Raw genomic sequence first — 27,982 nt, forward strand, 5'->3', positions numbered from 1 at the left:
AGTGGTTAGAGCCTGGATTGTAGACTAACTCAATTAGTTCTGGTTCGACAATTTGGTGTCTAAGATAAGTTGGACAGATGCGACCGACTGGTTTTTAATTGGGAGCTACTCGACTTGAATGCGTTCTTATCGAGTTAATGGCATATCCTCCCACCGGTCTCACTTAACTGGCCATATGTGTCGACCCAATTCTGATTTGAGGTGGCTAACAATTCGAGCTGACCCATGCCACTAGGTTAGTCATAATTATTATGACTATGTCAAGTCAAGTTTAAAGAGACCTAAATCAAATCTCTCTAAGAAAATATTAAGTCTAGGTCTTCCACCATTGTGAATGTGCGGGTCCTTTCCGGGGTTGATTGTTCTCGACTGGTTACAGTGGCTCAGTTGTACCAGAAAGACGCAACCATATCCATTAAGCATTGGATGCTACGGATTAGAGGATGGGTTGGGCTCAATATTTCGGATACGGTGAGGGACCCAATCAGGAATCTAGTTCGTGCAAATGGTGAGTTTGGCTTAACTAAGGATTGGAGTAATATCCCGAATATGGTGAGCTTCATGAATTAGAGATCAAGTTTTGGGTACACCATGATTAGAGAATCATTGGACAAGAGTTGTCCACTCATCGGTTGACCCATCATCAATAACTATTAGGTGAGGTGATGAGCCAGTCAGTGAGACGGCACCACCCACTAGAAATCACTAATCATGGAGATTTTCACATCTCTATCAAGGGAGTGTAGGGATCTGAGAAAATAGTGGGAGCCTAATTTGTTTAAAAATAAAAATCCTAAATAAATTGGTTGAGTCTGATTACAAAATCTAACTAGAAACTTTTGACTCTTTACAGGAATCATGTCTGCCTCAAACCCCCTGACCAAAATTCTAGACACTCATAGACTGATTGGACCAAATTTTAAGGACTGGTTGAGGAACTACAGAATTATTCTGGATTCTAAAAAATTGACTCATGTCTTAGACTAGGACCCACCTGCCATGCCAGCACGTCCGACTGCTAAACAGATAGCGTCTTTGGAAAAGTAGATGGATAATGATAACAAAGCCAGGTACTACATGTTGGGTGCAATGTCTGATGATTTGCAGTGCCAACATGAAAATATTTTGACTACCCACCAAATGTTGGCTCACCTATAAGAGTTGTTCGGTGAACATAGTCGCGTGGCCAAGTATCAAGTTTGTCAAAGACTTTTTAAAGCCAAGATGCATGATGGGCAGTCAGTCCAAGATCATTGTTTGACAATGATCAAGGATCTTGAGGAGCTTGAGAAGCTCGGTATCATCTTAGACAAGGATTTTCAGATTGATATGATCCTTCAATCCTTGTCCGATGCATATGGTCAGTTCATCATGAACTTTCATACGCATAAAATACAATGTACCTTAGCCGAGTTAATGAATATGCTGGTTACGGCTGAGCTTTCAATGAAAGGTTCAAAAAGCTCAGTTCTTACTGTGGAGCGGACTTCTTCCAAGAGAAAGTCTTTTGGAAAGAAAAAGAAGTCCGTGAAGAAGCAGAAAGTGGATGGCAAGAACAAGAAGACATGACCGAAGAAGAAGGCTTCTTAAAAGAGAAAGCATTTCCACTGTCAGTCAAAAGGCCATTGGAAGCGAAACTGTCCTCAATACCTGGCCATCCTGAAGAACAAGAAGGATGGTCTTCTGAAGGTATGCTCATTATCGAATCTAATCTTACGATTTCTTCTGCATCCAGTTGGATGCTTGACTCTGGTTCTAGTGCTCATTTGTGCACTTCTATACAGGATCTTGAGGAGAGCAGGAGGCTGAGGGATGGGGAGATGATCCTACATGTCGAAAATAGAGCAAGAGTTGCTACTGTGGCCGTAGGAACCTACCTTCTGTGATTACCGTTAGGATTAGATTTAGTTTTAAGAGACTGTTATTATGTGCCTGCAGCAAGCAGGAATTTGATTTCTGTTTCATATTTAGCACAAGAAGGCTATGTGATTAGCTTTCATAAGGACCATTGTAACATATTTTATGAAAATAATAAAGTTGCAAATTGTTTTGTTATTAATGGTCTCTATCAGTTACATGTTGATGTATCTGTTTTTAATATTAAGCAAAATGTGAATGCCATAGAAATTAAAAGGCCTAGAGATAATTTAAATGATAAGTATCTGTGGCACCTAAGACTAGGTCATATAGCGGAAGACAGAGTTAACAAATTGGAGAAATCCGAGCTACTGAGTCCGTTGACTTTTGAGTCATATCCAGTTTGTGAATCATGCTTTTAAGGCAAAATGACCAAGCTCCCTTTTGTGGGACATGGGGAAAGGGCCACAGACCTACTTGCCCTAGTACATACGGATGTGTGCGGCCCATTTGATGTGCCGGCTAGAGGCAACTTTGTCTACTTCATTACCTTTACCGATGATATATCTAGGTACGGGTATGTGTTTCTAATGAAACACAAGTCTGAAGCCTTTAAAAGGTTCAAAGAATTCAGACATGAGGTAGAAAAATAAACAGGAAAGCCCATTAAGGTTCTTCGATCAGATCGAGAAGGTGAATACCTTAGTCGAAAATTTCTAGACTATCTTAAGGACAATGGTATAGTCTCTCAATGGACTCCATCTGGAACGCCTCAACTCAACGGGATTTTAGAATGAAGAAACCGGATCCTATTATATATGGTCCGTTCCATGATGAGCTTCACAGACCTCCCAAAATTTCTTTGGGGATATTATCTCATGACAGCAATTTATGTATTGAATAGGATTTCCTTTAAAATCGTTCCTACCACACCGTACGAGATATGACATGGTAAGAAGCCAAGTCTGAATCATCTCAGAATTTGGGGTTGTCCGGCTCATGTCAAGAGACAGCAGACGGATAAGTTAGAGTTCAGGTCTTTTAGAGCTCAGTTCATAGGATATCCTAAAGAGTCATTAGGATATTATTTTTATATTTCAAAAGACCACAATGTGATTGTGAGTCGAAATGCTATTTTTCTTGAAAAACAGTTTATTCAAGATGGTGGCATCGGAAGAATAATTAAGTTCAAGGAGAATGTCTCCTAAGAGCAACTTGCTAAAGAATCTGAGGAACCTAATCAATCAGAACCAGTCCTAACACAACCTCTTCCACCTCGTAGATCGACTAGAGTTTTTCGTCCTCCTGAAAGGTACTTAGGTACCATAAAAGAGGATGTAGAGGAAATGTTCCTCACAGGAAATGGGGTTCATGGTGATGATCCCAAGACCTATCACGAGGCAAAATCAGATATCGACTCCGAAAAATGGTTAGAGGCAATGAGATCAGAAATTGACTCGATGCACTCAAACTAAGTCTGGACCTTGGTAGATCCACCTGAAGGTATTGTACCTATTGGGTGTAAATGGATCTTCAAGAGAAAGATAGGTGCAGATGGGGATATGGAGACATTCAAGGCTAGGCTCGTAGCAAAAGATTATAGTCAGCACGAAGGTATTGACTATCAGGATACCTTCTCGTCCGTAGCCATGCTAAAATCCATCCGCACATTGCTTGCTGTTGCAGCCTATTTTGATTATGAAATATGGCAGATGGACATGAAAACGGTATTCTTAAATGGATATCTTGAGGAAGATATCTATATGGAACAGCCGCTTGATTTCACATCCAGTGATGATGATCACAAGATCTGCAAACTGCAAAAGTCCATTTATAGACTTAAGTAAGCATCTCGGAGTTGGAATACTCGTTTCAATGATGTGATCAAAATGTTTGGTTTCATCAAGAACGAGGAGGAACCATGTGTGTTCAAAAAGGTCAGTGGGAGCGCAGTTGTCTTCCTCGTATTGTGCGTAGATGACATCCCCCTAATTGGGAATGACATTCCCATATTGACCTCAGTCAAAGTATGGTTGTCTAAGGAGTTCTCTATGAAAAATCTAGGAGAGACATCCTTTATACTGGGTATTAAGGTCTATAGAGATAGACCAAATAGGATGCTGGGACTTTCACAGAAAATATACATAGAGGAGGTGCTAAAAAGGTTTAGCATGAATAACTCCAAAAGAGATTTATTGCCTTTTAGATATGGCATTCATCTCTCCAAGAAGATGTGCCCTAGCACACCTAAGGAAATTGAACACATGAGCAAGATTCCTTATGCTTCGACAATAGGGAGCCTCATGTATGCCATGCTATGTACACGACCTGATATAGCCCATGCTGTGAGTGTCACAAGCAGATATCAGTCGAATCCAGACGAAGAGCACTAGACTTCTGTGAAATGTATCCTTAAGTACTTGAGAAGGACTAAGAATATGTTTCTAGTTTTTAGGAATGGAGAACTCCAGATTTAGGGATTTACAGACTCAGACTTTATGTCTGATATAGATGATCGAAAGTCGACATCTGGGAGTCTGCTCATTTGCAATGGTGGTGTAGTTAGCTGGAAGAGTTCCAAGCAAACGGTAATTGCAGATTCTACCATGGAGACAGAGTATATTGCTGCATTGGAAGCTGCAAAGGAGGCATTCTGATACAAAAAAGTTTACCGCAGAGCTTGGAGTAATGTCATCGGATGCCATCCCTCTTTACTGCGACAATAATGGTGCCATAGCCCTAGCTAAGGAGCCAAGGTCTCACCAGAAGTCCAAGCACATCGAGCAGCGATTCCATCTGATCTATGATTACCTCAAAAAAGGTATGTCGAGGTCAAGAGAGTCGACTCCACAGACAATGTGGCAGACCCGCTGACTAAGCCATTGGGCCAACAAAAGATCGAAGCCCACCTTGAGAAGATGGGACTTAGATATGTAGCCAATTGGTATTAGGTCAAGTGGGAGTTTGTTAGATGTGTGCCCTAGATGCCAGATCGGCTGATACATTCCTGTACAGAATTAAGGGCAAATTTATAATTTTGACTATAAATGAATAAAAGAGTTATTCTTCTATCACATTGTGTACATTGTGTCTGTGATACATCCTTTGAGTTAGTAAAAATGTAAATTCATATTTTCAAGAGTTGAAAATTTAAGGCATGAATTTACATAACTAACTCATAAACTGCTCCTGACCATAGGATCATCACGAGGATGGTGATCGATCCGGAAGGTTGGTGTATGATCGCTTTCTTAGGATAGATGAGTCTTGAGTCTACGGTGTGGAGACACCAGAGTGAGAGTACAGGTATTCGTTGAGAACGAGAGTATTGAGCGTGACCACCTCGAGCAGTCATAAAGAAGTCTACCTTCTCGTCGATGACTAGCTCGATGCTGCAGTTGTGTATCTAGTTCTTTGACCTGAGGTGCATCGACGGTTCACCTTGAGTATGTTATAGTTTGACTACACCATACTCGATCTCCTAGCCATTCGAAACCCTAAGGTGTATGTTGGCTATAGCATATCCATTGTAGGAATCAGATCACATCAAGATGGGATCTATCAATCTCGATAGATGAGAGGAGTAGTCCTATGATGATCGAAAGATCGAGCCCTTAAGCCCATGGCCATGGCAGAGTGAAATAATGGAAAAGAGTTTTCCATTGAATTTCACATCGAACTCGAATCGATCGATTGATTCATATGACTGATGTTGGGTTTGACGAGTTCACCTTAACCCTAATTCAGTCAGGACTTATGATAGAGAAACTCAATCACACAGGTAGCTGCACCAAGAGGTTCGTCTTCAGTTCTGATGGGTTGCCACCATATACTATTAGGTGTCACTGATAGATTTTGGGAGCAATTAGAATGATTTTGATGATCGATCATTCTAATTGTCTGAATCAGAAGAGTTCTGGTCCATCGAAAGAAGTTTCGATGATATCGATGATGAGATCACGACATATCTTATTACCATACAGAATTGAACCTAACTGCATCACACAAACAAGGGTTAGGGTCTGGATGTCATCAATTGGGCTACACCAATTGATTTGGATAAGATCCAGTTAAATTCAAGGAAATCATGCTAGCACTCGATTGAGCTTAACTTTCTCCTCATGTAATCTTTTCTGTCTCTACTGAGCCAAATATGATCTGGCTCATCCAGAGAACCTTGAGAAGGTTTCTCTCAGTCTAATTGAAGCTTGTCCAGCTCAGAAAAGGCTTGTCTTAATTCATGAGATGAATTTAAGACAACACCTGCTAATTTCTAGTACCTGCCAATTTTATTTTAGGACATCTGTCAAAAGTTGACATATGGGTCTTAAACTGAAGAGGATTCATTAAAAAAATTTTATGGAGTGTCCACATGTCCAAACCACTTCAAATTGGATGCCATAATCAGATTATGGTGTGAGCTTAATTGGATTTAAGTGGGTGCCCCAAATGGATAAGAACCAAAGAGTCCTGATAAACTTGGACTCTTTGGCGCCACCTTATTTGTGCTTATCCAATGTTGGTGCCAAGATAGGAAAGAGCATGGGAATTCTTATCTGATGTGATCAGATGACATCACTCCATCAATCAAAATTTTTTCAAAATTTATTAGAATTTTTTGATTGGTCGAATGATGTGGCACTGCGCAGCATACAAGATCTATATAAACCCTGCTGCACCTAGGGTTTCGAGATAGAACTTATTTTATGCAAAAAAACCTATTAGCTGCTGCCCCCTCCCCTCTTCTCCATGTCCTCCATGCTCTCCTTTCTCCCCTCTTCATGTCCAAGAAGTTGGACGTTCATCTGGCAAAGGTACAAGGCGTGGTGATGCCTGGAACAGAAGGCTGCAGGACATCTTCGACAGGCTACTGCTCCAACTTCAGAAGGAGTTCTGAAGTACTTCCAAATCAGATATTGATCTAATTTTTGGAGCGTAGAATCGTGAGGAGAAGAAATTCTAGATCCTACCTGAGTGGATTCTGGTAGAGGCTAGACACTTGCGTGGCTACATCAGAACCTCAGGCAGTGCTGTAATCATCTACAGGGTAATTAGATTATCCTAGAGGTATGTCTATATTTCTCATACTTTTAGATTTAATTTTAAATTTTAAATATCAGATAATAAAATTAGATCTAATAGATATTAGATCTAAAATAGTGTAAGATAAAAAAAAAATTAATTTATTCTGCTCCAGATTTGATGAAATCTGGAAGATCCTACACAGGAAAAAGGCGATTTTTTCTTCAATGTCTGACATCAATTCTGAAAAATAGTTAGATATAATGAAGTCAGAAATTAACTCAATGCATTCGAACCAAGTGTGGACTTTAGTGGATCTATCCAAGGATATAAAATTCATTGGGTGTAAATGGATCTACAAAAGAAAAATAGGTGTCGATGGTAAGGTAGAGATCTATAAAGCTAGGCTTGTGGTAAAAGATTATAGCCAGTGCAAGGACATTGACTATCAAGAAATATTTTCGTTCGTAGCTATGCTGAAGTCTATCTGTACTTTGCTTGCTATTTCAGCTTATTATGATTATGAAATCTAATAGATGAATGTGAAAACTATTTTTCTGAATGGATATCTTGATGAAGATATCTACATGGAACAACCTTTAGGTTTCACATCTGGTGATGGTGATCACAGAGTCTGCAAGCTGCAAAGGTCCATATACGGATTAAAGCAAGCTTCTTGGAGTTTGAATCTTTATTTTGATGATGCGATCAAATCATTTGATTTCATCAAGAATGAAGAGAAATTTGGTGTATACAAAAAGGTCAATGAGAGTGCAATAACATTCCTCACATTATACGTGGATGATATTCTCCTCATTAAAAATGATATTTTCATGTTGACCACGATCAAAAGATGGTTGTCTAAGAAATTATCTATGAAAGATCTAGAGAAAGAATTCTATATTCTTGGAATAAAGGTCTATAAGGATGATCTAAAAGGATGCTAGGCTTGTCACAAAAGCTATATATAAAGAAAGTGCTGAAGAGGTTCAGTATAGAAAACTCTAATAGAAGATTTTTACCTCTTAGGCATGGTATTCATCTTTCCAAGATGATGTGTCCATCCACATCTAAGGAAGTTCAACGCATAAGTAGGATTCCTTATGCCTCAGCTATAGGAAGCCTCATGTATGTCATGCTATGTATTCGATCTACTATTGTCCTTACTGTAAGTATCACGAACAGATATCAATCGAATCTAGGTGAAGAGCACTGGATAGCTGTGAAGAACATCCTTAAGTACTTAAGAAGAACTAAAGATTTGTTCTTGATCTATAGAGGAGGTTCTGAGTTACGAATTGAGGGGTATACTGATTCAGACTTTATGTCTGATCCTAATAATAGAAAGTCTATATCAGGATATGTGTTCATATGCAATGGTGGTATAGTCAACTAAAAGAGTTTCAAGCAACCCATTATAGCGGATTCGACCACAGAGGTTGAATATGTCGCTGCTTCGGATGCTGTAAAGGAAGATTTCTAGTTCAAAAAGTTCATCGTGAAACTTAAGGTTATGATATCAGATGCCATACCACTTTATTATGATAACAATAGAGCCATGACATTTGCTAAGGAGTCAAGGTCTCATCAGAAATCAAAGCACATCGAACGACGGTATCATATCATACATGACTACCTCGAAAAAAAATATGTTGAAGTCTGAAGAGTAGACTCCACGGACAACGTGGCGACCCATTGACAAAGCAATTAAGCCAGCCGAAGATGGAAGTCCACCTTAAGAAGATGGGACTTAGATTAGTGATCAATTGGCTTTAGTCCAAGTGGAAGATTATTAGATATATGTCCTAGAAGTCAATATGGCTGACATATTATAATAAAGGTAGGACATAATTTTATACCTAATATATTGATTTGATCAATAAAAGGACAAGTTTATTTTTCATTCAAGTGTGATATGTTCCTAAATCATCCATGGAATTAACATTTCGATACATATTCTCAAAGTGTTGAGAATTAAAGACATGTATTTAATTCTTAAATACTTTCGATCATAGTATCATCATGAGAACGGTGATTGATTCAGAGAGATCGATACATAGATCGCTTCCTTCAAGGTAAATGAGTCTTTGGTCTACAGTGAAGTGATGAGTGCGGGTAGTTGTTAGAGAATAATTAGTACTGAGCATAACCATATAAGAGATTACTTAGATTTCTATTCAATCGTCAGTGATTGTCTCAATGCTGTAGTTGTGTGAATTGTCCTTTGACCTGCAATGGTATGACTGCTCGTAGTGAGGCTGCTAGAATTTGATTGACACATAAACATGGTCTCAATGAGTCTTTGTAGTGGATGTTGGCGATAGTTGATCCATTATAGGAATAGGATGCACATCAAGATAGAATCTATTGATCTTGATAGAGAGAAGAAGTCTTATAGAATTTGAGAGGCTTAGTTCGAGAGTCTGTGGTCACAATAGTATAATTGATGAAAAAAATTTTCATAAGGATCACAATTAGACTTGAGCTGATCGAATCTATCATATGACTGATGATGAGATTTGATGATTTATCCATGACCTACCATTTAGTCAGGACTCACGATAGAGAGACTGAATCATATATAAACTACACCTTGAGGTTCTTTTTCAATTTTACTGGATTGCTACTATATACTGCTAGATATCACTGGTGGATAGTGAGAGCTCATTAGGGTTGATCAGGATCGACAATCTTTGATGAGTTAGAGTGGAATTATTCTGATCCATTGAAAAGAGTTTCAATGATATTATGATAGTAATCATTGTATATCTCACTACCAGATAGAATTGAACCTATGGGGTCACACAACAAAGGGATTAGATCTGCAATAAGCAATTGGACTTATGAAATCTCAATTAGGTTTAAAGAAATCTTATTGGATTCAGGATAATCTTGCTAGCATATGGTTGGACCTAATTTTCTCTTTACATTTGAATTTCTTATTTGATAAGATTAATTCAAATTTAATTACCTGCTAATAACCTAAATAAATTAGATTCATTGGCTTCAATTATTGGGTGCCTAGGGTTTTGGATCAAATGAATTAAGGGTTCAAGCCCTTAATTAATTTCCTTGATAGTTTTGATTAGGCACCACTTGATTTGATCAAACTGGGCGTGCCCACCGATTAGAGAATATGTGGAACCAGCATGGGGCATCCCATGGGTGCCATATGGCGTGTGTATTCATGGGTGCAAAGGCTCCAATAGTTGGCACCTAAAGGATCTCCTAAATGGAGTCAAATAACTAAAGAAATAAGGATTCCTAATGCAAGTAAGAGTTGTATTAAATGGTTGTTTAATTTTGAATAGGATTCAAACCTTATGTCTATTTAAACGGACCTTCCCTAAGGCCTCTAAGAAATTGAACCAGCAGCCCCATGCCTCCATAGAGCAGCCCACAACCCCTCTCTTTCTTCTCCTTTCTCTTCTCCCTTGAAGATCCAATGCCCAAGCCTTGGGCATCCTCCATCTTCCATGCCCGAAGGAGTTTGGACGTCTCCTTTGTTTGCTGATTTCTAGTCTTTGATTACTTCATAATCAAGGAAAGAAAAGCAAGAGAAGAAGAGAAGAAGAAGATCAAGAAAAAGATCAAAGAGTTGATTGCGATCCATACCTCATTCAGATTCACAGACTGATTTTACTTAGAGAAAAAAAATCAATACCAAAGAAGATTGTTTCAGACTGATCCTAAGTGGATACCCATAGAGGTCGGACACTTATACAGTTAAGAAAGAATCTATTCTCTTTCAGATCCAGATTTGAAGAAAAAATTTGCAAAACAAGTATATGATTCAATCACATATTCAATTTCAGCATATGTTCAATTTCAGTATATGAAGTAGATCCTAGTACTTTATATTTTATGCATGTATGATATAGATTAAAAGATATTTTAATCTTTTATTTTATTATATTATTTAAAATTTTTTTTTTTGAAACATACATGCATGCCCCGACATGAAAAATCTAATAAAGACGACGTCCGATGAGTCTCCTAATCCATCAGTGATACGTAGCAGTATGTAGTGACAACTCAGTAGAATAAAAATATAAACCCCTAGGTACAGTTGTCGTATGATTCAATTTTTCTATCATGAGTTTCGACTTAATGGAGGTCATAGAGAACTCGTCAGATTCCATCATCAGCCATATGCTAGATTGGCTCGACTAGAGTTCATTTGTGAATCTCGTGAAAATTCTTTTTCAGTATTCATCTTATTTTGGCTAAAGATTTTCTAAATTCAGTCTCACAAATCATATAGGACTTCTCTTTTTCTATCAAGATTGATAAATTTTATTTAGATGCATTCTACTCCTAACAATGAATCTGAATCTACTGTAGCCAACATACACAGTAAGGATCCAAATGGTTAGAGACTAAGAGAACGTGCAGTCAAACTCAATAGTTTCATTGCGAATAGTCGATGACACCGTAGGTCAAAAGATCACTCATACCACTATAGCATCGAGACAGCCACTGACGAGTGAGTAGACATCCAAATAGTTTTTCGTATTGATCATGCTTAGTACAAGTTGTTCTCTAATAACCACCTGTACTCTCACTCCAATATCTCTATACTGTGATCCGAGACTCATCTACCCATAAGAGAGGTGAACAATGTACCGATCTTAAATGGATTGATCACTATTCTTTATAACGATCTTTTGATCAGAAACATTTAGAAACTAACCACTAATAATGTATATCTCAAATTCTCAATATTTTTGAGAATATACAAAATCATCTTTGTTAATTTTTAGGTCAAATCATGGATACATAAACATGATTGAAATAAAAAATTCTTTTATATAAAAATATTATAAGTATAAAGATAAGCACTAAAAATACAAAATGTGTTAGTCAATAATTGACTTCTAGGGCATTTATCTAACAATAGTCGTATAGAGATTCATCTTCTTCTTGCTGAATCAGAAAAGAGGCTATTGGAGGTTTTTGGTTGGGCTCAATTATTGCCAAAGTGGATGATAAATAACTTCTCAAGCTGCTCAAATGAATAAATGTACTTCGATTGAAGTCTAGAGGATCACACTCATGTCGCCTTCTTAAGGGTGGCTAGGAAGGCGAAGCAGAAGAAAGTGTTTGAAGTATCCTAAAGCATCATGAGGGCCTTATAGCCACCTAAGTGGTCAAGGAGATCTGAAAAGCCATCGTCTGGCTCCATCTATGGCATCTTGAACTAATGTAGAATCGATTTCTGTAGGATTGTACGAGAAAAGGGGGTCGAGAGTTGAAGTTGAGGGCATCGTCATTCCTCTGGCTCTTCATCTGCACTTCACCAAGATGGTGCTCAGTCTCCCAAACTTTCAACTTAAAATCCTTCTCTTGGCGAGATTTTCCAAAGCATGGATAATAGTCTAAGGTCAAATCTCTACTAGAGGAATCCAGGGAGTGCTGATGTTGCTCTTCTTTCTTTGAACCTCGATGGGATGGCGATCATCATGTCATGGGAGCAAAATGATGCACACCCCAAGGAGTCGCTTCTGGACCTTAAGGGTGGTTCTGATGGCTGTGCCAAGAGGGCATCGCCTGATAAGTGGATTCTTGGGACTGTCCCTGCTTAGTGGCTTATTGCAGTTGCTACATGATGTCATTCAATACTTGGACCTGTCGGATCAGAGTATCAAATTATTGTGGATCCACCATCATAGGTGGTTGTGTGGGTCCCCGTGGGGTGGATGCTCATGCAGCACCACCCAAACTACGTCGTGATGATTATCGGTGAGAGATAGCGGAGTTGTTGTATGCACTAGTCCTCACTATTTTATCTCTCTCTATTGTCGGATCGAGTGGCCCTTCCTTTAGCTCCAAATTACCACTGTAAGGCTCAGGTACAAGGAGAGCATGGCTATGGTTGGCGACTATCATTTCTGAGGCTCGGTGATTGGTGGAGATCCGAGGTTAAGAGATCGCTCCTAGACCCCGAAAAAGAAGTCCAATCATTTGGGATTCTTCAGTGGAGGAGGACCTTCTGATGTTTAAGTTAGCCAAAACTTTAGGAACAGTAAAAGCGAGAAATAGAAAGAGAGAGTTTTTGATTTTTTTGGGCCAATTGAACCTACTACAGGGTCTTGTGTGGCCCCCTTTATAGAGGGGGAAAGTAATATGTTACCTTTTTAATCGATAATTGCCATGGAGAATCAGGATCTACGATTGTATTGATCGTGGATAGTGGATGATAAGTGGCATTAACTTACATGCCATGCTCAATTGTAACTATTTAGAATTTAAGGAGGATTGCATTGGCCCATGTTCTTCTTGTAATGATCAACGTTTTGAAGTTCTATGAGTCGTCGGCTCAGATCTGACCATGAAATCGGCATAAGCTCGGCCAAATCATCGAGTCAAGTTCGAAGATAAAGATCGAGCTTGAGCAACCCCCCCCCCCACCCACCCAATCAATCTAGCATTATTTAATTATTTTTAGATTATATAAAAATTATAAATTTTTTAAAAAATATTCATAACTAAATTAAAAAATATTTATACTATAAATATCAAGAGCATTTGACCGTAATAGTTATTTTTTCTTGCTATCATTTGCAATTCTTGCATCTCCCATATCATATTTTAAATTTTTAATATTTAAATTTGATAAACTCTTATAAAATCTTTCATCAATGTTTTAGTTTTTAAATTTGAAATTGTTGTCGCAAAGCAAATTATTTCTGAGTGTCCAACCCGTGGCTAGCATAAAAAGGACAAACCTTTGGGAACGGGCCTTGCCGTCACTAGCGTACAACCCTAATTGAGCAAATCGGTAACACTGATAATGACATGGCACGTGCAGATAGGTCATTGCTCATGTGAATGTTGATGCCAGGCAGCTGATCCGGTCCCGCCGCACCCTTATCTTCTCTCTGGTTCCTCCGATTTTTCTCTCTTTTTACTACTTTAAACGACCCGTAGCTCGCCCTGCCCCCCCCCCCTCCACGGGGTTCCACCAACGTAATAATATAAATCTTGACGTAAGCATTCCCCGTCCCTGTTCCGCTTCCGCTCCCCTTCGCCGGATCCCAGTGTCGGCGATCCCCACCCCCCCCGGGCCCCGGCCCCGACTGCCCTCACCCGCTGGCCTTTAGGTTTCCGGCGGTGCGCCAATGCGTCGGAGCTGAGACAGAGATCCGGATCCTCGCCGAGATCAAGATCATCGGAAGCGGATGGGGAACACCTGCGTCGGCCCGAGCAGCGCTGGGCGTCACGGATTCTTCCAGTCCGTCTCTGCGGCTCTCTGGCGGGCCCGCTCGCCGGACGGCCCCGAGGCTCTCCCTTCTCCCGCCTCCACCTCCACCGGCACCGCCACCGATCCCGCCCCGGACAAGCCGCCGGAGCCCGTGAAGATCCCCGACGAGGACCTTAAGAAGCCGCCGCCGCCGGCGGTGGTTCCACCGCCGTCTCCCACGTCGGAGGAGCTCCCTCCCCAATCCTCGCCCCCCAAGAAGCCTACTCACATCAAGCGGGTCTCCAGCGTCGGCCTCCAGGTCGATTCTGTCCTCCAGCGCCGGACCGAGAAGCTCAAGGACCTCTACAGCCTCGGTCGGAAGCTTGGCCAGGGGCAGTTCGGCACCACCTACCTCTGCGTTGAGAAGACCACGGGAAAGGAGTACGCTTGCAAGTCCATCGCCAAGCGGAAGCTCGTGACCGAGGAGGATGTCGAGGACGTGAGGAGGGAGATTCAGATCATGCACCACCTCGCCGGCCACCCCAATGTGATCTCGATTGTTGGGGCCTATGAGGACGCTGTGGCCGTGCACCTCGTGATGGAGCTTTGTGCTGGGGGAGAGCTTTTTGATCGGATAATTCAGAGGGGGCACTATTCAGAGAAGGCAGCTGCTGAACTCGCGAGGGTGATCGTTAGTGTCGTGGAGGCATGCCATTCATTAGGGGTCATGCACCGGGATCTCAAGCCTGAGAACTTTCTTTTCGTCAATCAGAAAGAGGAGTCGCCGCTTAAGACCATTGACTTTGGGCTGTCCATATTCTTCAAGCCAGGTATTTTTTTTAGATTAGTCTCACCTTGAAGGACTATATAAATCGTTTGCTATTTTCTTTCTGCTATAATGGTTTTAATTGAGGGAAAAAATTGATTTTGATGTGAAAACATGTGTGTTCATTTTATTGATGTACAATGTCATTATCTCTACCATTTATTTAAGAACAGTACATGCTTCTGTTGGAATCAAGAATCAGCGGTATATCGAACATCAATACATCATTTTGCTGCTGAATTATTTATACTGTTATTATGGATGAGTTAAATTTAATGTATACCATAATGTAGATAGAACATCTCCATTTAAGTTAATGGAAGTCAATGAAATTTAAGATGCATTTCTACAATATTTTATTGGTGTTTTTAGTTTTTTGCATGCCAGTGGGACTGAATAGAACATTCATAAGTGAATACAGAACCTCTTTGCTAAATAGATTTGTTTTAGACTGTAAAAATTTTATGAACATGTACAACTTGTCTAGCCCAGTTAAGAATGCTATGAGAATGTGCTTTGTAACTAGAGAGGATAAGTTGTTAAAGGAGATAAGAAGTTGTACAAATTGTATTTATAAGCATCTAATTGAACATGGTATGTCCTCTCTCAAAAAATTTAAGAAGGTATGTCCAGATATTGAGAGGGGCTTCAGAAATAAGACATGGTCAGGAAGGCTTTTATTTCTTTCTTTTTAGATCTTATAGATTTAACAGAAAAATGAAAATATGGTATAATGTAAATATAACAGAAGATTCATCCTTTAAAACAATGCTAAAAGGAAAAAAAATATATGAGGAAATGACTTTCATATAATTATAGGTGCAGCATGCCACTCTTTTATCCCATTTTGGGTGGGTGGGTGGGTGGTGAGGTGGTGGGGTCCATTTTCAAGTGGGCATTTAACATTGGTTTGGAGTCAAGAACGCTCTATTCAAAGTTCAAATTTTAGGTCCATTTGCATATTTTATTGGTCCAAATGAACTCAAAATTACTCAGATTCAAATGTTAATTCTTGTTTTTGTTGTTGCTAATGAAAGAAATGTTGCTTTGATCTACTCCATGCTCATGCTAACTTCAGCCTTTGTTTGGAAATTTTGAGATCTTTTCAGTGTGTGAAACATTTCTTTTCCCTTCTCTTTGATCCAAAACCAGTTTAACCACTGTTATTTGATGTCAGTTTTGACTGCTTGGTTTCCTTTGTTACCATGTTGTTACCACATCACTAAGCTGGTTTTCGTTTAGACCTCCCATCATTTTTTTGCATATTGTTGGGTCTAATGTGCTATGTCTGTACATTTTCATGTCACTTGGTGCTGTATGTTCATTAATTCTTGCAGTGTCGGTAAAGATTTTTTTTTCCCTCTAAAATGAAGAAATCTCAAGAAAGAATAAATTTACTGAATAATTGATTTATTGTTTATGCATGATGTGAAACCTTCAAGCATCACTTTGACAACAGCTACATGAGATCACAACACAAAAGATTTCGGTAGCTTTAGACTTTTGATGAATGAATGTAATTCCTTACATGATGCACTTGTTCAAGCTTTAGCTATGTATAGCTTTCAGTGAAAAAAATGTTTTTGTTTGATAGATTTTACAACTTAAGTTTGAGCTTGTTTCTTTTAATCTCTCTTTTTGCTTAATAATTTGTCTTTGTGCTTTATAGAATGTTGTAATCAAGCCTTATTTTCTTCCTCTCCATTTAAGTTCTTCTCAAATTTAGGAAGCCTTAAAGGTTTGCTTCCTCAGTGTATGATCCTAAAAAGTGTAACCAAGAAATGAGTTTCTCTACCCGCTAGTAAGCATCCTAGGGTTTCGAGACAGGTCTTATTTGTCACTATATGCGTTGGCCAAGGATATATAGTCTAGAGGGTTGATGCAAGATTAGAGGTGAGTGCAGAAGACTTTTAATTTTTGATGGATGATCACTGAACTCTTAAAGGTTAGAACGGACAAAACAATGGATATTTCATGAACAAGTTATTGATTCTATTATAGATATTATAACAATACCCTTTAATGCTAGATGCCCTTTTGATTTAATTCCTTTTGTTTGCCTTGTTTCCACTCCTGATTTTAGAACTGTCCATTTTCCTTAAAGAGTGTGTTAGCAAATCTTATATTTTATTTGTTTATGGCTTCAATCGCTGTATGTGTCATAACTCTTAGGTTTCTTCATGATAAATGGATATTGTTACCAATCTTACAACTTTGGTCTGCTGTCACTATTCTAACCTTAATTTTAAATGTTTTTCTTAAGGCACCTTAACTCGATTTTTATACCCATTTATACATCTAAAAGATGGTGTTAGCAAACCAAGGTTTTTAAAATTTTGAGATCTCAGCATCTTGGTAAATGGCTGATTTTTCAGATGAAGTGAGATCTTGGTTTGTGTTGGCTGAGATGGCACATTGAGAGAAAAAGGGGAAGTATGTAGATATTCTGAGACAACCTAGGATCTTGGATCTTATTGTAGAAACTGGGATTTTTCAATGATAGATATAGTCATGTCAAAACTAATTATTGTTTAATGATTGCAATATTCAATTAAAATTGTAAGAGAAAGATTAGGAAACCTCAGCCATTATGGTGATATCTCATCAGACGATGTCTCGGGATTCATTAGTTTACATTTGCTGAGATAATATGGCCGGGATTTTTCCACCATCGCTAATGCTTATTCTCACAACCTTTTGTTCCTTCCCACACCAACCGACGGACCAAGGTCATAAATATCATGGAACAAGTCCGTATGAATAGTAACATACTGTTTTGGCCAGAAAATTGGGACCAAGATGTCCCTAGATTGCAGACATGATATAAAAGGGGGTGTCCTGATTGGGTTGGGTTGGTAATGGTCAAACTGATCGGTATGGGCCCCGATTCAACTGATACTATGTGTGTTTCATTTATCTTGGCTGAAATGGGTTGATATCAACTAATAGGACACTGGTTCAAGTGGTTCCAAGGTGTCCCAATTGGGTTGAGGTAGCAGATGACAGACCAATCTAGGAGATGAAATGGGGCTCTGGAGCCATCAGATCTCCGCTTTTCTAGAATGTCTTGTGGTAATAGTGAATGATGATAATGACAGTTCGAGTGATGGGTGTGGAGGCTAGCGTGGACAGGGTGGCCAATCTGGAGATGGTGGTTATTTTCAAGGGCTTTCCAATCACAGGGGAGGTAGAATGCGCACACCACATGGGATAGGGACCATCAAGAGGGTGCAAAAATGGTGCAACTAGGGGCATACAAGACCAGGGTTATGGGAATTGGTATGTCAAGAGATTGGAGGCTCAATTGTAAGAAGTTATGTTCAGGCATGGAACGATTATATGTATACCTGATATATTAAAATTTGAGTTGGTGGAACAAATTCGACGGGAAACGAAAGGAGATAAGGAGCAGTACTAGAAGACTTGGGACTTGTTATGTACATTAGGAGCGGATGGTAGTGACAAATCTGGAAGTGCATCATATGGCTATAGTGGACAGTGGATCTTATCATAGAGGCTGATCTCCTTGTGTATCATATAGTTGGGTGGATATTATGCTCCATCCATGTATGATCGATAAGGTTTCTTCTACTCATCATGTCTTGGGATCTGGCTCTGCATCGTATCACCCCTATGGATATGGGTATAGCCATGGATCAGAATATGGCATTGCTTTATATTACCCTAATCTGGGATGATTGAGCTTCTACAAGTATCAAATGTACATGCATTTGCAGTACCAGGAACTACAATCCAACATTTGATGACTAGTAGGGATGGGGATAATATCTAGGCTGTTATGATATCCAAGATCTAGACTAGGGCTGGCAATTCGTGTTTGCGGGTCGTAAATGGGTCATGTTGACTTGCAGGTATAACATAGATTAGCTCAACCTGAACATGATCCGTTTAATTAAACGGATCGACCTGTGAAACACGAACACGACACGAACATATATAGATCGACACGACATGATCCGTCTGACATGATTAATAATCATGTTAGCGGGTCAAACGAGTACATGACCCGCCTAATGACCCGTTTAACTATTTGACATATTTACAAAATTTAATTAAAATAATAAAAATTTGATCAAAAAACTAAAATAATATAAAAATGATTTAGTTATCTGCTATGCTAATTCATAGCTCAAACAAATTTAAACAACTTTAAAAAATTAATCTTATTTACAAACACTCCTCATTTGCCCTCAAATAATCTTAAAATAAATGTGTTAAATGTGTTTAAACATGTCATGTAACCTATTAACCTGTTTAAACCATTTTATTTAAACCGGTGAAAATGGGTTATATGGGTCAACCCGCTTAAGACATGAATTTGTCGTGTTATAAACGGGTCAACCTATTTATGACCAAACCTATTTATTCTAAACATGAATCTGCCTAAGTACGTATCGTGTCGTGTTCGTATCAACGGGTCGTGTTGAAAATTACCTGCCCTAATCTGGACTATGAGCAAGATCCGGATGTATACCAAAGGCATCAACACTTTGCATAGGCTTAAAGTTGTAAAGTGAGTTATTCATTTTCTTTTTGCAATACTATATTGTATTTGTCATTCTTCACTGGTAAATGTTGCTAGTTTATCGATCATTGATTGTCGATGTTGATAAGAGCAATTCACTATCACTTACCCATTGAAAAAAAAAGAATGATTTAAATGTTAAAAATACAAAACAAAATCATCCCAATACCCTTGCCGTGTATAGAAACCAAAAAAAAGAAAAAAAAAATCATTTTTTGTGGCCCATTGTGGACCGATATGAAGTCTCATGCCATCTGTCAATATGGGACAGACTGGGACCATACCATTTTGGCCAAAAACCAGTGCCAGGTCCATTACTGGCATTTAAAACGTTGCATAGGAGAAAAGAATTTGGGAAAAATCTTTCTTAGTAGTTGTTGATAGATTAGGATCTAGTGCTTTTAAGTGTACTTGGACATATAACTTTTCCCTCTTCTGTTAGAACAAGATTTTTACATCATGCAAGTGGGTCTATGGAATCATGACCTGCTTTGATCAAGTGGTAGACTTCTCATTTAGTAACTATTGGCTATACCTAGGGCATAGTATTCATTGCAAGGTGATCTTGCTTATGCTGCCAAAATTGACCATCATTTGGTTGTCAGTTATTGTGGCCTTCACTATTTTAGGGCTATTTTTATTAGCTCAATTTAAAGGGCTACTTTTGTCATATTATCGATTTGTGGTATATGTTTCCTGTGACCTTCCTTAACCTTCTCAGCAGTTTGTTGCTTTCAAGATGGTCAACATGCATGTTGGACTAATTAAAGTGGATGAGGACTAATTCATTACTTTCAAAGGTTTCAGATTTAAGGCCATCAAAAGAACATCAAAACATAGCTTCTTATACATCCTTGACATTTCAAACTTATATCTTTTACAGAGGATGCCCTAGATTGAGAGAGATCAAATATACTTTCAGTATGGTTTCTTTCAAGCTATTCCCACATGAAGACAACCCTCTGCCTGTTTTGACTGCAGCCTGGTCTTTGCAGTTGACAGTCAAAACTTAATTTCTAATTAGAGAAAGAAGCCTCAGAAACCTAGAACTTAATTGGACATACTATTTAATCAGTTGGTTCAAATCATTATTGCTATGTGAATTTCACCTGTTGGCTTATAATTTCGCACCTTGAAGATTGGCATGATTTCCTGTACCCAAACCTTATCGTCTTGCTCCTTCATCTAGGCTCTTTCTAATTAAGTGGAAAGCTTACTAGTTTAGGTTTCATAGCAAGGCTGTGTCATGCTATAGCTGCTTTGGGAAGTAAGGCAGCGATTTGTAGGTTTGACAACAAGTAACTGCTGGTCTTTAAATTTAAAAATCATTTCACTCATTAAGAAGAGTTTTGCTTAATTGTGGTCTATATTTGATGTAAAGGAACTTATTGATGATTACGTTCGGGGTGAAAGTGGACTAGGTATTATCTGCTATCTGAATCTATCATAATGTCTCAAGTATTTGGGTAATATTCGTATGCCTACCCATATCTATCAAAGAAAAATGGGTATGGATATGGATAGTTAACTATCCAATTCATTTAGGCTCTTTCTAATTAAGTGGAAAGCTTACTAGTTTAGGTTTCATGGCAAGGCTGTCTTATGCTATGGTTGGTTTGGGAAGTTAGGCAGCGATTTGTAGGTTTGACATCAAGTAACTGCTGGTCTTTAAATTTAAAATTGTCTCGCTCATTAAGAAGAGTTTTGCTTAATTGTGGTCTATATTTGATGTAAAGGAACTTAATAATGATTTTGTTAGGGGTGAAAGTGTACCAGATAATATCTGCTAGATGTGTTTCCATATCCGAATCTCTCAGTATATCTCGAGTATTTGGGTACCATTCGTATATCTACTCATATCTATCAAAGGAAATGGATATGGATAGATAACCATCCAAGTAATTTGAATATTTGGTTCTATTTGCAATCCTATTGGTTTTGTATAGATGTCATGAGCTTTAAAGGGCAGTAAGTGACTTTGACGTGTCTTTAACTTAATTTACTTTCCATGAAGTGTTATCTTCAATTTGGTTGTTCATAAAGTTTAACCATCCAATCCACATCTGTATTAATATCCATATTGTCAATATTTTATTTGTATCTATATTAATTTAAAATGGATACGGATATGAATTTTAGCATCTGATTAATGTCCATATTTATGTTTGCATTTGTCAAATAAAAATGTATATGGATGTGGGTATAGTGATACCCATCCATTTTCAATCCTAACTAGATATGATTTATAAGAATGAAACTAAATTACAAATTTTTTTCTCAAAGACTAAATTATGAATTTTTCTGGACCTAGCTTAAGTATGATCAACCTTCTATGTGAAACTGATTTTGCAGTTTCAACTTTTTGAAATGGCAAATTTGTTCTTAAATTAACATATGTCAATCAGACATTCCCAAAATTAAACTAAGAATAATATGATTAATAGTGCCTAAAATAATTTTTGCTTGATCTGTGCTCCATATGATGAATAGATTAGGCTAACCAATTCGATGGCCTGAATTCATTCTATAGCACTTCTTAGGGTTCAGCTTTGATGATTCATTCCTTCCATTTTTCAAAGGATTGCTCACTTTTTGTAGTCCGATTGATTTTATTAAATCGATAGTTGAGCATGTTTGACCTATTTCTCAGGTGATTATGATCAGCTTAAAATGTGTTTTACAAATTATCTTGTCTAGAACATGAGGAGATTGATATGTAGTAAAGGGGATATGAAGGCAGGGTAGTTTCCCAAGAACAAGATTTGAGAAATACCTTAATTGAAAATAGTGTGGAGCTTATCTTTGTGAAATGCTAAGCTGTTATTTTGGAGCTAATTTTCTATTCTGATTTTGATCTTCTTCATATATATTTGTTCCATTCATGTTACTGAAATTTTAAGAATGTTGTCTTTATGATCTGATGATATCAGTTCTTTCAGCACATCATCTATACTAATAGTCTCTCTTTTAACAGGGGATACATTTACAGATGTTGTTGGTAGTCCATACTATGTTGCTCCAGAAGTTCTGCTGAAACGTTATGGTCCTGAGGCAGATGTTTGGAGTGCAGGAGTAATTATATATATCTTATTGAGTGGGGTCCCTCCATTTTGGGATGGTAAGGATATTGGTGGTTGTTGCTCTTCAATTGCAATGTCCAATAGTTGGTCATTGAAATCCAAAATTTACTGACTATTCTATTTGGCAAAACAGAATCAGAGCAAGGGATATTTGAACAAGTTTTAAAAGGTGATCTTGACTTTTCCTCAGACCCTTGGCCCAGTATCTCAGAGAGTGCAAAAGATTTGGTTAAGAGAATGCTTGTGAGAGATCCCAAAAAGAGATTGACTGCTCATGAAGTTTTATGTAGGTTCCGTGCTATCTGCTTTCCTCCTGTATGGTAGAATGTTAATCGATAACAGCTTGATATTATCTCAGTTTATTGAAGTTCTGTATAATTTATAAATTGCCTGCTGCCATTGGGTGGATTCATCATCATATATCATGATCATCGCTATGTATGTTTTTTTTTCTCATTGTCACTCACCTAGGAAGTGTCTGAACTCTGAACTCTGAAGATTATGTCTTCTTAGCAGTTACTGCATTTTTGTTGGAAAACATACTGATATGACATTGCTAAGCCATATAATACCATCTAGAAACTGAGGCAAAAACATGTTAATTTTCTGTCACAAAATTTAGATAGCTGTGTCTCCTACTTAAATTCTTTATTTGGTTCTAATGCTTCAAATGGTTGTTTGCTGGATGAGTATTCTTTGTATTCTTGCAGGCCACCCTTGGGTCCAGGTTAATGGTGTAGCTCCTGATAAGCCTCTTGATTCTGCTGTCCTAACTCGATTGAAGCAATTTTCTGCAATGAACAAGCTTAAGAAAATGGCCCTTAGGGTGAGTAATTTGATAATTTAGACCGTTTCAAGCTTGTTTCACTCTTTGAAATTGGTACCATAACCTACCATGCCCTAGTATAATTCACGAAGAAGTGTTGAAAAGCTTTAAATGGTGCCATATGTGATAAACTTTACTTTTATTTGCAGTCTGCATTCTAACTTCATTCGTCTTGTAAATCTTCCAAGGATTGAAGTTTCTATGCACTTTTGTCTTGGTTTGCTCGGGTCCATTTTAACTCTGGTTTCTGTCCAGACAGCCGCCTAAACTTATCCATTACTTTTAAATATAGTTGGAATCACCCATCAACTTTGCTACCTATGTTTTATCTGTATTGTCTTTCTTATGTCTGGCACAGATTTAACTTGTTGTTGTATTTGTTACACTAATCTTCTGCAGATTTAACTTCTTTATCGTAATTAAAAAATAATCTTTTTGTAATTGCTTGGCTTGTTGCTTTCATGAGCATGCTTGCAAACTGCAATTAACTGGTGGCTTCTCCATGTTTTCCTGTGTGTTCTAATACTCTTTGCTTCATATTTTCATAATGTTCTTGTTTAGTGTCATTATACTGGATATGATTTCAAGGATCCCTTTTTGGGAGTGGGAGGGAGTGTTCAATGCCATTATTTGAGACTGGGCCTCCCTTTAGCTTTTCTTTATTACCCTGTATGATTTGACCAATCTGATTTTTTTGAGGTCTCTGCTAGTGCTCTTGACTCTATCTCGTCAACCAATGCATCATCATTTGTAGACAGCATGTACTGATTGATTTGGTGCCAACATTAGTTTGTGAGACCGGAGAAAGTTGATGTGATCTCTTTGTGCTAATGGAGGTGCATTTTAGTTTTGTGCAATTCCCCTTTTTGTGGTGGTTGTTAAATTGCCTCAGAAGTCAGAAGTATAATTTTATACATTGTGTACTTTAAATTTTCAACCTAATTAAATAGTATTAAGTTGATGAGTCTGAGACACTCAGCACAGGAGTAAAAATCCGCAGAAAAAGCAGATTGTTAATGTATTCTGAGTACAAAACTGATATTTCTTAATGGCATGCAGTGTTTTCATGAAAGATAATGCTAATTTGAAATTCCAAAGAACAAAAGTATTCTTGTTAGATTATGGAATTCGATTTTTGTATGCCCAACCTAACCATATCTTTGTTGAAGTTTTGAGTATAAAAACAGCATCATGCTCTCATATAACTGCCTCATTTTAGGTTAGGGTGTGTTTGGCTGGGGTGAAGTAGATGAAAGTCACTTTCCCAAGAGGGACTTTGGTTTAACTTGTGGTTGGTTGGGGTGAAGTTGATGTATGTCACTTTTCTAACAGTGACTTTAGTCCACTTTGGACCAAAATGTGCAGTACATCCTGTACTATACTAGTCTTGTACCGGTATAATGTTTCGTACCACACCAACACCCAGTACGCTATCTCATAGGATATTGAACCGCGTACGGATGCTGTAATAGAATTGTACCAATATGGGGTCCAGTACCGAGATAGCGAACTTTAGATCGACTAGAACTCAAGCTACTCAAGATTGACTAGAACTTAATCTATTTCAAGAAATCTGTTCAAGCTTGGTTTGGCTAAGATCCAAGCCAAGCTTTCCATTGTGACTGGCTTAGATGTTCAGGTTTGGTTCGTTTATGTGTAGAGCTTTCAAATTGGTCTGAGCTTGGCTTACTTTTTGACTGAGCTAAGCTAGAATCGAGATGATGTTGAGCCGATATGGGCTTATAAGCAGCTCAGATTGTTTGCAGCTCTGGAAATAAAGTGACTTTACGCCATCTAGGTTCTAAAGTCATTTGAAAGTGAAAAGATTGAAAGAAAAGATCTCTCACTTCACCTACATTTTTTCCTTGATCTTGACTATGGTCATATTTTTAATATTACCATTAATAGAAAATAGTACTAAATAATTAATAGTAATACTATTTAACTATTAAAAATAATATTAGTATAGTAGCATCATTTTATTAAATCATAATCAATAATATTAATAACTTAATACTATTTATGTTTTATTAGTAGGATTATTTATCACTATTTAAATATGTAAAAATAATAATGAATAGTAACTATTAAATAAAATAATACATGGAATACATTCATATTTGCAATAATATCGTATTAATTGACACTTGAATATTATATAAATATCTACCCATGATTGAATTATATAATAACAATTAATAAATGAACTACATGGTCATATTATAATAAAGTAATATAATATCATTACATTATTAAAATGGTAGCTAATAATCAATAAATAAAATAATATGTGGTCATATTCATATTTTAAAATAGATTATAAATAATATCATAAACAATTAGTAAGAAAATAATATTATTTTATTCACTTTGTGCTTGCTCCATAAGGGATATAATGTAGATATCAAGTTATATTCACATTTTCAGTTATAAACAATGAGTAATATTTAAACAGTGCTTAAGTAATTAATAATAGAACGATATGATTTTTATTCAATCAGTATGTGCTCCATAAGTAGGGATGGAGTTAGGATTATATGCTTGGGTGAGGCAAGCTTTGAAAAAGAGGGAGACAAAACAATATGATTATGTAAATACCCTTATTTGATTATAATGCCCATCAATCATGCATGGTCATCTTATCTACAAAATGTCCACGATTAGATACATGTGCTCTATGAGGTACAATAAATAACTTTTATGATGAAAATAAAAAATTAAGGTGTTGTTTAGCATCACTCTCATTTTTCTTATTTTCAGAAATAGGAACTAGAATTGTTTCCTATTTAATTTCCAGATTTTAAAAATATACATGTTTGGTACATTTACTTATTTTTTGAAAACATAAGCATGATGGTGGTGAGGCGGTTGTGGTAGATACAGTGAAGGTTGTGGTGTGGACATTGATGGTGGTGGTGGTGGGAGCATTGGTGATGTGGTGGTGGCGGTGATGATAGTGGGGTGGTGTGGCAAAGACTGTGGCAGTAGTAGCACTTGTTGTGGAGGTGGTGGTGGCGGCAACGGCATTTGTGGCGGTGCGGCAACGGCATTTGTGGCGGTGGCGGCAGTGGTAGGGGTTGTGGTGGAGGTGGTAGCTATGGTTGTGGTGGGCACATGGTGGTGGCAAGTGAAGGTGATGTTGGTAGTAGTAGTAAAAGACATGAGGTTCTTGTTTTTTAAAATAGTATATGAACTTCATTTTTTCTAGAAATAACAAATACAATTTTTGAAAAAAAGAAAATAAAAATAATAGCATCAAACATATTTTTAGCCTTTGTTTCTGTGATCATGTTTTAAAAATAAAAAAAAGAAAAAAAGGTGATGCCAAATAGGCCCTAAACTATTTCTATACAAATATAGAGACCCAACAAGATTCCCTATCATGATATTATAATTCAGCAGCAATGGCAAGGTTACAAGAAGGGCACTAAAGAGGCAAGGGAAGCACATCTAGCATATAAACTTTGTCAAAGAATTTGCTAAAATATGAATGGAGACTCACCCCTGATATGAGAGGGGAAGAGGTCCATGGGAGGATGGGAAAACTACTCAACTTACAAAGAGTCCTTAAGAGAAAGGAAAAGGGAACATCATCTTATCATAATAGTTCTCCTTAGATTTGATTTTTTATGGTTTCTTTAGATTCCGAATTTAGCTCAGATCCTAACTTCCATATGGGATTTAGATTTTAATAGATAACAAAATTAGAAAAAAGAAACCAATGATCCATCATTGATTCTCTTGCCATAAGGAAAATCTCAAGGAGTGCTTAACAACATGCGGGTAGTGAGGGAAAGGGTCATGCCTAAGTTTTAACAGATGTCGGGAGGGGCCAGCTGCATCTTACTTGAGACTAGGAAGGGAGCTGCACCTTGGGGCAAATGAGGCTAGCAGCAGGATTTTAGCAACACTTAGGGGGCTGTGACCTTGCTAAGTCCTTGGGTTCATCCCTGTCCATAGGGGTGATAGTGTACATAAGGAGGTTATTTTCACATTTTCAATAATAAATAATAGCTAATATTATTTAAATATTGAATAGATAATTAATAATAAAATATATCATTTTATTGAATCAATATATGCTTCGAAATGTACATATTAATTCATATTTTTATATTAGTTGGCATCCAATGCAAAGTATCAGAACTGCACTTTTTTCAGGATTCACTTTCCAGGCAAACCAAATCACCAAACTCCACTTTGAATAAAAGTTACTTTTCAAAAAGTGATCACTTTCCATCTTAATCAGTCTCCTGCAACCAAATGCTCCCTTATCAAAATTCACGACTGGCTAGTGTTTTTCTTTCAAAATCATATCTTTCCCTTGCTAATGTATAAAATCATTCTGGGAAATTTACAAGAATTTTTACTAAAAATTCTTAGTTTGCTCTGTAAATCTCAAGGTTGTTGGATTTGGTATCTTGTTTCTGGTCATAGTTTCAAAAAACCGCCAGAACAGTACAATAAACTGCTACCTTCTGATGTGGAACCAGCATGGATACAGGTGCCGGGATGTTGAAACTTGCTGTGCTGGTATGTACCAGCCATACTGGTCTATACCACCAGTGTGTGCAGGTGTGTGCCATACTGAGCATGCAAGTTGGTGTTAATGGTTTTTCATTTTTTTTAAGTTGTCCTTTTC

General features: G+C 37.7%; 1 protein-coding gene across 2 annotated transcripts in view; it reads left to right on the top strand.

Annotated features, from left to right (window-relative positions):
• Positions 1–13,815: 13,815 nt before the first annotated feature.
• LOC105034989 (calcium-dependent protein kinase 17) overlaps positions 13,816–27,982 on the top strand; it is a 33,544-nt gene continuing 19,377 nt past the window's right edge. Inside the window, exons 1-4 of one of the 2 annotated variants that reach the window (XM_073251777.1) lie at positions 13,816–14,892; positions 22,409–22,552; positions 22,648–22,800; positions 23,225–23,340. In XM_073251777.1, the coding sequence (XP_073107878.1) occupies positions 14,061–14,892; positions 22,409–22,552; positions 22,648–22,800; positions 23,225–23,340 (1,245 nt within the window). In that variant the 5' untranslated portion in view covers positions 13,816–14,060. The remainder of the gene's footprint in view (positions 14,893–22,408; positions 22,553–22,647; positions 22,801–23,224; positions 23,341–27,982) is intronic. The other variant, XM_010910357.4, reaches the window with a different exon arrangement.

Source organism: Elaeis guineensis, chromosome 2 (assembly GCF_000442705.2).
Source record: "Elaeis guineensis isolate ETL-2024a chromosome 2, EG11, whole genome shotgun sequence".
NCBI classification, from domain to species: domain Eukaryota; kingdom Viridiplantae; phylum Streptophyta; class Magnoliopsida; order Arecales; family Arecaceae; genus Elaeis; species Elaeis guineensis.